The sequence below is a fragment of the Fukomys damarensis genome, unplaced genomic scaffold (genome assembly GCF_012274545.1).
Source record: "Fukomys damarensis isolate Sample0158 unplaced genomic scaffold, DMR_v1.0_HiC HiC_scaffold_37, whole genome shotgun sequence".
In the NCBI taxonomy this organism is placed as follows: Eukaryota; Metazoa; Chordata; class Mammalia; order Rodentia; family Bathyergidae; genus Fukomys; species Fukomys damarensis.
The window spans coordinates 37,973,109-37,984,418 of NW_022900949.1; the positions used below are offsets into that span (position 1 = coordinate 37,973,109).

The 11,310-nt window shown below is 41.1% G+C and overlaps 1 protein-coding gene and 1 pseudogene across 1 annotated transcript in view; one reads left to right on the forward strand and one right to left on the reverse strand.

Moving 5' to 3' along the window:
- Nucleotides 1–10: 10 nt before the first annotated feature.
- The window catches only part of Hsd17b13 (hydroxysteroid 17-beta dehydrogenase 13), a 20,049-nt gene continuing 8,749 nt past the window's right edge, over nucleotides 11–11,310 (reverse strand). Inside the window, exons 5-7 of the mRNA XM_010606730.3 lie at nucleotides 10,802–10,939; nucleotides 8,399–8,515; nucleotides 11–264 (exon numbers count right to left, since the gene is read on the reverse strand). Of these exons, the coding sequence (XP_010605032.1) occupies nucleotides 174–264; nucleotides 8,399–8,515; nucleotides 10,802–10,939 (346 nt within the window). The 3' untranslated portion in view covers nucleotides 11–173. The remainder of the gene's footprint in view (nucleotides 265–8,398; nucleotides 8,516–10,801; nucleotides 10,940–11,310) is intronic.
- LOC104850035 lies at nucleotides 3,774–4,683 on the forward strand (annotated as a pseudogene).

Below are 11,310 nucleotides of genomic sequence, written 5' to 3' on the forward strand. Positions count from 1 at the left end.
TCTCACACTTGTCTATTCTTGAAAACAGGAAGATAATCAGTCTTATTTATTGGATTGCTGCTAGTGCCAAAATGTTCTAATATTAGATCGCTGAAAAATGTGGGAGGAAGATTGGAAGAACTGACTCTAAACTTAGATTCACGTCACTAATGCTCAGACACCTCTGGAATATATCATTTCATTTTGGTTTTGTGGCCAACCACTGCTTCAAATTGAACATTCTGTATACGACGTATAGCTGCCAAAGCACGTTCAGGAAGAAACCTACATTAGAGAGAGAGAGGTGGGGGGGAAACTTCAATTGAAAATTTTTGACACCAGAGTCCCCCCCCACACACTTTTTTTTTGAGACAGGGTTTCACCATGTAGTTGAGACTGACCTGGAACTCACTATGTAGCCCAGGCTGGTCTCAAATTCACAGCTATCCTCCTGCCTCAGCCTCCCGAGTGCTGGGATTACAGGGGTGCACCACCACACCTGGCTCTTCTCCCTTAATAGTAATAGTTCAAATTGTACACAAATATAAAGACTGATCCATATCACTCTTCTTACTCTCTCATCTTATTTTAGTAAATTATATACAATCTTATGTCATTGATGATCTAAAACTGGACGTCTGAGCTTATTGCTGAAACTGTCAATTAATCTCAATGCCAAAAGCTCACAAATACAAGAATCCATTCCATACATCTCTGTACCTCTCTTTAAGTATTACTGAATATCTATTATGCATTATGTCAAAAAATAAACTAGAGTGCTAAAAAGAAAAGCTACTGTCTGCAGGGAACTTATTATTTTTCTTTTTTCTTTTTTGGTCCTAGGAATTGAACTCAGGGCCTCATGTTTGCCAGGCAGGTGCTGCATTGCTGAGCTGCATCCCTGGCCCAAGAAATCTATTATTTAGCTGAATGGCTAGCTTTAAATGGTTATTGAAAAATATCCAGCGGAATGGTGAGGAGGATTAACATGGGCTAGAAAAATGGTGGAAAGCTTGAAAAGGACAATTGGCTGCTCAAGGGCAGAAAATGAAAGAAGAGTGCGAATGAATGTAAGAAGGCAGAAATAATGTGTCTTGTGAGGAAGTCATGGTGAAAACCACTGCGATATTGCTTACTAACGCAAGGTTTACTTCTCTGTCTTGGGGTAAGGGGCTGGAAGATGGGCAGGTGAGAAGAGTGGCAGGGAAGATGCGGCTGAGAGATGGCCAAGGGAGACAAGAGAGCTTGTGTGGGCCTTTTAACTACTCAAAGAAAGAAACCTCCAACCGCTGCTCGTGCAATGATATCTCCCTGTAATAGGAGTCAAGTGCAAAGGAGATTAATGAGATACTTTTTGTTTCTGAACAACAAAATATGATAGCTTCCCCAAAATGCTTGATTTTGAGACCCCCACAGGGGTACTGTTCTCCAACTCTATTAGAATAAGTATGTTTATGATGTTGTTTATGGGCCTTGTCTGCTATTTTAGAATTTTTCAACATTAATATGACCAGTTTGAGTCCTGTAGGAAATAAGATTCATGGGATTCTTACTGTTTTGGGGCTCAGGGGCCTGGGAGAATAGAGGGAGATACGGAATGGTAAGATTCTTGGACTATAAAAGAAATGGTATAATATCATTGAAATTGTACTATAATAAGTTAAAATGCATAGTATGAACTCTAAGTAACTAAAATAAAACCTAGCTAAGAAGACAAAGTGGAAATATGAAAATATTCAGTCAGCCAAAAAAGGAAGTAGGAAAAAAAAAAAAACAGAGGAGACGGGACAAATAGAAGACAAATAACAAGATGATATTTTTAAATCTAAGTGTATTATAATCACATTAAACATACTTGGTCTAACTACTTCAATTAAAGGGCAGCGATTGTCAAATTGGATTTAAAAACCCAGCGGCCAGGGATTTAGCTCATTGGTGCTGTGGCCTGCCTCACAAGCACAAGGTCCTGAGTTTGATCCCCGGTACCAAAAATCAAAAACAAAAATAACAACCCCCCCACAAAACAAAAACACACACACAACTATATACTGCCTACAAAAAGAGTGCAGTGCGAATACAGTGTATGGGAACAATGAACTAAAAGTAAAAGCACGGATCAAAAAATGAGATACAATTAATCTAAAGTTGGATTGGTAATATTAATATCAGACAAAGGAAGTTTCAAAGTAAAGAATATTACTAGGGATCAGCAAAATGATTTTAAAATGACAAAGTAGTCTGTTAATCACATAAAACCTATATTTGTTTACATATTGCCAGAGCATCTAAATACATGAAGCAAGAACTGACAGAAATGCAGAGACAAATAGACAACTTCATAATTATAGTTGGAGACTCCCAAGATATTATATCATAAATAATTGATAGAACAAGTAGACAAAAAAAATGAGTAATGATATTGAAAAGCTGAACCATTCTGTCAACTGATTTGACCTAATTGACATGTAAGGGACACTTGATAATAGTAGAATATTCATTCTTTTCAGGGGCCTGTAGAGCACTTACCAAGACAGAAGCATGTCTCAATAAATTTAAAATATTTGTCACATAGTGACTTAAGTTAGAAACAAAAATGGAAAGATCTCTAGAAAATACCCAAATATTTAGAAATGAAAAGACATACTTCTAAACAGCCCATGATACAAAAAGGAAATTAGAAAATATTCTGAACAGAATGCACATGAAAACACAAGATGTTGAGAGTTTTGGGACAGAAACAAAGCGGTATTGTGTTGGCCACTCTTCTCTCGTTGCTGAGACAAAATACCTGACACCCAAAGTTAAAGGTGGAAGGGTTTATTTGCTCACAGTTTGTAGAGGTTTCAGTCCCAAAATCTGCTGCCCCCAAGGAAGCGATGGCAAACAGATATTGAAGGGAGAAAAAACATGGCACGCACAAGTAAAAAAGGGCCTTAATACTATCTTTCTGTCCCATTTATCCCATCCAGACTACAGGAATTAGGGCAGTGCCAAACCAGACACTCACACGTAGTGGTTTAGTGATCACACACCCTTAACCCCAGCATCACACATTCCAGATTCAGCTGCCTCTGAAAAAGATTGCGTGAGGCTTTGGGGGGACGTATAGACACAAGCCACAACAAGTACACCGAGGGAACTTAATAGCAATGAATGCCTGTTTTTGAAAAAATTGATATACATATAGTAGGCTATTATTCAGACTCAGGACACTCTGCAGCACACAATAAATGGATGAACCTTGAGGTCATTAAGCTAAGTGATACAAGCTAGTCACTGAAAGATTACATATGATTTCACTGTGTGAGGGACCTAAAATAGTCAAATTCGCAGAATCAAAGAGTGGACTGGGGGTTTCCAGAGGCTGAAGGAAGGAGACATAGAGAAAGACTAATCAATGGGCCCAGAGGTTTGGTCAAGCAAGTCAAATAAGCCCTAGAGATCTGGAATACACCACTGTAGCTATAGTCAAAAATATGTCAGGTACATTCAAAATTGTGCTCGGATGGGAGATCTCATATTGCACCCTTAGCACAGTAAAATAAAATAACAAGTATCTCAATAAATACCTTCCACATGAAGAAACTAGCAGAAGAACAGCGAATGAAATGCAAAGAAGGCAGAAGAAAATTATACAAATTAGAGGAAAAAAATCAATTAAATAGAACACAAAATTAGAAGGAAAAAAATCAGACAAACACCAGTTTTCTGAAGAAACCAATAAAATAGACCTCTCTCTAGAGTCACAAATGATCAATTTCACAATGAAAAAATTCTAAAGATTAGGACTCCGGGTTGTCAGTGCTCTCTCAGTTGCTGCTGCAGAATTGTTTCCAAGAGATATAGGCAGCCCACTAGGATCTGAAAATGCTGAAGCCAGTGAATGTCTCGGTCACCACCACAGATGTGGAGCTAGAGTTTGCCATGAAGTCCAGTACCACAGGAAAGCAGCTTTTTGATCAGATGGTTAAGACTTCTGGCCTCTGAGAAGCACGGTAGTTTGGGCTCCAGTATGTGGACAATAAAGGATTTTCTGCCTGGCTGGAACTTGTTAAATTTTGTCTGCCTAGGAGGTCAGGAAAGAGAACTCCCTCCAGTTCAAGTTCCGGGCCAAGTTCTACCCTGAAGACATCTCTGAGGAGCTCATCCAGGACATCATGCAAAAGCTGTTCCTCCTCTGGGTGAAGGAGGGCATCCTTAGTGATGAGATCTACTGTCCTCCCAACAGTGGTGCTCCTGGGCTCCTACACTTTGCAGGCCAAGTTCAGAGACTACAACAAGGAAGGGCACAAGTCCAGGCATCTCAGCTCTGAGTGGCTGATCTCACCGAGAGTCATGGACCAGCGCACACTCACAAGGATCCAGTGGGAGGACCAAATCCGAGTTTCGCAAGGGAAGCGCTGTGGGATGCTCAAAGATAGTGCTGTGCTGGAATATCCTGAAGATTGCTCAGGACCTGGAGTTGTATGGAATCAATTATTTTGATTGTCTTCCAAATAAGGAAGGAACGGACCTTTGTCTTGGTGCCCTTAGACTAAATATTTATGGGAAGGATGGTAACTTGATTCCAGAAAGTGGCTTTCCTTGGATGAAGTCAGGAACACCTCTCTCAATGACAAAAAGTTTCTCATTAAGAGAAACTGCGTGGGGAAGGAGGAGCTGTGCATGTGCCAACACCAGGAAGCCCAACACCATTGAGGTGCAGCAGATGAAGGCCCAGGACAGGAGAAGAAGCAGCTGGAGACTGGGCAGACAAGAGAGACTGATGAGAGGGAGAAGGAGGAGCTGATGCTACAGCTGCAGGATGAAGAGAAGACCAAGAAAATGCTCCAACCAGATCCAGAGAGGAGAATGAGAGGAAGCGAGCCAGGGAGTAGATCAGTGCGGGCCAAGGAGGAGCTGGAGAGACAGGCTGCGGAGCCCTCAGAGCACACAGCCAAGATCACCCTCCTGGAGGCGTGAGGAGGACGAGGTGGAAGAGGGGCAGCACAGGGAACAAAGAAGCCCAGGGCGACCTGGTGAAGACAGGAGGAGCTGCACCTGGTGATGACGGCCTGGCCAGCCCTGCCCCCACCCACCATGTGTGAACCTGTGCGTCACCAGTGCGGGAGAGCCTGCCGGAGGAGGGTGTGGAGCCCATGGGCCACAGTGCCGAGCTGTGCAGCAAGAGTATCCTGCACGAATGCAACAAGAAGAAGCCCATCACTGAGGCCGAGAAGCAGGAGAAAGTGCAGCGGCAGCTGCTGATTCTGAGCACCGAGTTGTCCCAGGCCAGAGACGAGAACAAGAGGACCCACAAGGACATCATCCACAGCGAGAACATGAGACAAGGCCAGGACAAGTACAAGTGCCAGATCTGACAGGGCAACACCGAGCAGTGCACTGAGTCTGAGGCCATGTAGAGGCCAGTGCAGAGGGTGCCTGGGGGTGGGACCCTGCTGGAGGGTCTGGGCAGCCTTGGTGCACTGGCTCTTCAGTGCTCTAAACCTAGAAACCCCTCACCGTGTTCAGAAACTGAAAGAGCAGTTACCTGGTGGAAGTACTCTGGGCCAGGGGCCACCATGGTTATTTTCCCCAGCTGTATCATTGTGCCAAACAGGCCTGATTTTTATAATTATCAAATTGCTTCCTGTTGTATGCCTGGAGCAGAACTGATAGAATTAAGGACCGATGCCAGTAAAATCCAAGTACAAACTTTACCCTAGCCTGTGTGATGCAGGGTGCAGTATCATTAAAGAAACGACATTGTGACTTACATCTGAACCATTCTTCTACTTTTGAAATGAGCTTACGCTGATCAATTTGTTCTTGATTTCTATTAAGGACTCATCTCTGTATATTTATGTGTTTTGAGGGTTGAAAAAAAATAAACTAAAACCCTCTTCCACACGCAATGATTTCCTTCTTCCAGCCTGTACAGCTGGCAGAAATGTGCCATGGTCATTTGAGATGCATGGGCAGGAGGAGTCTCCAATAAGCTTCCGTTTTGTTTTGCTTTGCTTAAACAGAAGAATACATTGTTGGACGTATGCCTAACTAATAATCAGCAACAGAGTATACGCAAGTGATAACATGGGTTTGCATCATTAGTTTTTAAAAAAGGAAAGTTTGGTTTTGTGCATTTTGTTTACAGAATAAAAGAATTATGTGTTAAAAACCAAAACAAAAAAGATATAAAGGACAGTAAGATAATGTTATGCACAATTTTATGCCACCATATTTGACAGTTTAAATGAAATAGGAAGATTCCTTGAAAGACACTAGAAATAAACAAATTGTCTGAATATCCCCTTGGCAATCAAGGAAATTAAATTTGTAACGAAAAATTTTCCCCTTGAGAAAATCATAAGCCCAGTGGCTTTGCTGGTGAGTTCTATCAAACATTTAAGGAAGCTGGCATGGTGGTGCACCCTGCAATCCTAGCTACTTGGGAGGTGGACGCAGAAGGGGGGCAAGGTTAAGGCCATCCTGGTCAGCTTAGCAAGACCCTTTCTAAATAAATACATAATAAATGGGCTGTAGCTATTGCTCAGAACTCTTTGGCTGTCTGGGTTCAAGCTGCACTACTGCAAAAATAAAAAATTATTTGAAGATAAAATAATAGCAATCCTACATAAACTCTTCCAGAGGAGGGAATATTCTCCAGTTCATTCTGTGATGTCAGTGTTACTTGGATAAAAAGTTAGACAAAGCTATTATAATGCTAGCTTGGTTTATCCTTTACAATGAATTAGTGTAATCCACACTCTTTTTTTTTTTTGATACAGAGTCTCACTATGTAGTTCAGGCTGGCCTTATACTCACTATGCAGCCCACACAAGCCTTGAGCTCATGGTGGTCCTCTTGCCTCAGCCTCCCGAGTCCTGGGTTACAGGTGTATGCCACCACACTCAGCCCCACAATATTAATAAACTTAAGATAGAAAGACTGTACAATCTTCTCCAATAGTTCAGAGAAAGTATTTGGCTAAATCTATACTCACTTGATTGAAAGAAACTCTCATTGAGGCAGTAATAGAAGGGAAATTCCTTAGCCTGATAAAGGGTTTCTGTGAAGTTCTACAGCTAACATTATAGTTACTAGTGAAGAAGATAATTTTTGTCTTGAGGATGCAGATACAACACCAGGTAACTTCAACCATGTAATTGCTGAGAAAGGGGCCAAAACACATGCTAGAGAAAAGACAGTCTCTTTAACAGACAGCTGTGGGAAAATTGGTTACACACACACAGAAGATTGAATCTAGACCCCTATTTCCCAACTTGTATTAAAATCAAATTAAAACGGATCAATCTGCTGGAAGATAAATTAGGAAAAACTTGTGAGGACATAGGCATAGGCAAGGATTTCTGAACAGAGTCCCAATTGCACAAGAAATAACACAAAGAATTAAGAAGTGAGATCACATCAAATTAAAAGCCTCTGTACAGCAAAGGAAATACTCAGAGTGAAGAGACAACCTACAGAACGGAGGACAAATTGTGAGCTGCTCCTTGGATAGGTTATTATCTAGAATATATAAAGAATTCATACAAGTCAGACTCCCCCAGTAAAAGACCCAATCAAAAAATGGGCATCTGAAATGAATAGATACTTCTCAAAGAAGAAGTACAAAGGGCCAAATAAATACATAAAAAAAATGTTCAACATCTTTGGCCATTAGAGAAATGCAAATTAAAACAAGACTGGAAATCCATCTTAGTCCAGAAAGAATGGCAAACATCAGAAATTTAAAAAGCAAAACAAATGTTTGGAGATTTGTCGGGAAAGAGGAACCCTTCTACATTGTTGGTGGGGATATAAACTAGTATGGGAAGTAAAAAAAGGGGAAGGGCAAGTAAAAGGGATCAAGATACAATATGTAAAAGTACCAATTGTACATGATGAGTGCATTTATTACGCATCACAAACACATATCAGTAACAATTTTAAAGCCATTAGCAACAGCATCAAAACTATGATATATTTTGGGATAAATTTGATGAATGGTGTGTAAGACTTCAACACAAAACACTGCCAAAAGATTTCTAAGAAAATTTAAAAAGGGAGAGATATAATATGTTCTGGGTCTGGATGAGTCACTGTTGTTAGTACTATGTCACTTTTCAGATTCAATGCAGTCTCAACCCAAATGCCAGCAGGCTTTTAAAAAATTGAACTTTTATGAATTACTTCGCTATATGATAGTCTATTTAACTATTTTTCCTTCAGTTTGAACAGTCTTCAGCAAAGATTGGACAGAGATCTAGACTGAGTGGAAAAAAAGGAATCATTTCCCTTTCTTTAGAAGGAGGCAACAACAGAAGAAATGTCACCATGCACCCCTGCCATGGAAGGTTTCCATAGCAACCTCCACAGCTGTCCACAATAATAACTCTGTTCACATTTTAGCATTATAGGTATTCTGTGCTGTACTTACTTCTCCAACAGTAGAGAAATGTTGAGATACGATGGAACAAAAATCATTTTCTTATTGGTAAGTATCCCATCTATCAGACTTCTTACGACTTCATCTGTCTCTAATACAGGCCACAGTCTGTAATTATAAAGAAAAAACTTATTTCTAGTTTAAAATTTTTATTCTTTTTTTGGGTGCTGGGGAGCAACCTACCTGTTCACCATATTTAGAATTAAAGTTTTCCTGGCTACCCCCTTCGTTCCGCTACACACTATGGTGATGTTTCATCATTACAATTCTATACTTTTATGTCTGGTAGGAGTGTTTCTTAGCTTACCCAGTAAAAATATCAAAATAGTGGAGAGGCATAAGATGGCAGTAATAGAGGACCCAGAGAACAGAGAGGAGTGGGTAGCATTAATCACGGGTGGGAAGGGAACACTTCATATCTCAAGGCCTGTTGGGTGTGCGAAGATATTGTACAGCTAAGTGTACTTCCCTTTCTGTGGACTTTTTCCATACAGCTTGTTATGAGGGCATTTTGTACTTGAGATTAGCCTCTGACTTGCCTGCCCACAGTTTAATGAGAATTTGAGATTTGCACGAGTTTTACATTAGAACAGGAGGTGTGACCTTTCCTCTCTAAAGACTGTCTCGAGAGAAACACTCATAACCACAAGTGCATATAGAATTGCCGAACAGTGCAAGATGATGACAGAAAATTAAAGTGTAAATGGTTTTAAAGTGTGGTGCTGAAGTTAAGATGTCTAGCTGTGTGCTGAAGTGGGTAGAGGAGTTAGGTAACCAGTGAAGGTTCAAACTTCACTCCCTGAGATATTCTGTGACTTACTGTAGGTTATTATGCAGCTGAATTTACCATGGCATTGAACGGCAAGCCAACAAAGAGTAATACAAACCAATATTTTTCTAAATTATTGGGTTCTTTCTTTTCTCTTACTAATACTACTCACTTGACCTCTTCAACCCAGCCTTAGAGCCAAACTGACATTAGCATATCAATATCAGCCCTCCTGGAGGAAATTCAGAATCCAGCAGCCTGGGTGAGAACAGTCCTAAAACTGTAGCTAGCATTGCCTGTGTCTGCCCCTGTGGTTACCCTCAGAAACCCGAGCACTCAGGGTCACTTTATTACCCTTACTTTCCTCATCTACTGCACCTCCTACAAGAGTGGCAGGAACTTGGCAAAGCTCATCAGACACCAAACCTGAGCACTCCTCAGGGGAATTTCTAGTGGGCCTAGTTTCCTACCTGAGAGAATTTGCAAGGGCATCACGGTGTTTACTCACAGTCTTGAACACTTGCTGAGTACCTATGGTCTACGGAAGACTCCAGCGCAGGGAGAGACTCCAGCTACAGCAACCACACCGCTCGGTTTAAGATTCAACAGACTCAAAGGAGGCTGAGTTCGAGAACATTGATTAGCTGTATTTAGAACAAATTTCTGTTTTGCCATAACTGGTTTCTGACTGGCAAGCTTAACGCATGTTGTTAACCTGCAGCAGAATACCCAGGTTGGAGTCTCCTTTTTGAAGCTAATGGCTTAGTTTCACCTTTATGCTTTTCTTCTGTTTCTTTCAGGACAAAATTTTCCTCTCTGATGGCCTCAAATCTTCTCACCACAGACAGAGTTCTTGCAGAAAAGATCTTGACAAATAACCTAGAGACTACTTTTTTTTTGCTCTTCCTATGAACATTTGCATTTTAAGGACAACATGGTGATAGTTATCACTTTCATGTGAGTATGTTCTATAGACCAGTTGTTTTTTAAATGTGTTTCCATACTCACCTGGCGAGCTTGTAAAATAAAACAAAACAAACAAACAAACAAACAAAAACAACACATCGCGTCCCTGAAGCTCACCTCAGCCCTCCCAAGTCAGAATCTCTAAGGCGGAACCTCTGTACATCTGTTTCCAGGAAAGTTTGGAAATGCTAGCCTACCTAATGTTACCATTGTGGCCAGTGCCGTGGATGATATAAAAATGGCAGATTCCCTTGTCTTTCCATACACCGTACTGAAGGAGGGTGAACCGTCAATGGGATATTAAGTGTCATTCGTCTTGGACAGCGATTCTCAGGGTAGAAGATGCTCCATCCGCTTAAAGTCACTGTCCTAATCCTGGTCATTCCTGGCACCAAGGTGTGGGTTGACTCCCCTCCTGGTACAAATAGGTACCAGCTGCCTAATTCATGGGTAGCCAGTCATTCCTGCTAGTCCCTTAGGTGTTTTCCCCTTTTGTTTATTTCCAAGTGAAACTTAAAACTGATGCAATAACATTAATAAGGAAAAAAATTTTTTTTTGTCTTTCCATTTTTTTAGTTGGCATGCCTAAAAAGTTTCTCATACGGTTGTTATAAATTTCTTAAGCTATGCTACCATCTTGACTGGATTTTTTACTTCACCTGGTGCTTGGGTTTTTGGTGACTCCGGTGTTCACAAAAACTGGGCAGAGGCATGAGGTTTTGATACCAGTTTTCCCCAAGGCTTCAAGTTCTACTGTCAGAGCTCTGTGAAATCCAACCGCAGCAAATTTGCTGGAACTGGAAGAGAACTGTGTACTTGTGATTTTTCTGAGAGGATAAAGGGCCACTCATTTTCATTTACATTTTGTTGTATGACTAAGCAGAATTCTAATTGTACCTAATTTCTTCTGGGGAGCAGGGGATTGACATCAAGGGCTTTGTGACTGACGTGTGTTCTAACCCTGAGCGACACTCCCAGCACAACCTGCTGTTTGTCACTTGGTGGGTAACTTGGTTGGGAACCAGGGAACTATGGAGTGCATTGTGTGCAAGTCTGGCTTATTGTCTACATTTAAATCTTGATTCTGCCTTTTGTTTTGCATCTTTGGGCAAGATCTACAATGACCTTGTACCTCTCTCTCTCTCTCTCTCTCTCTCTCTCTCTCTCT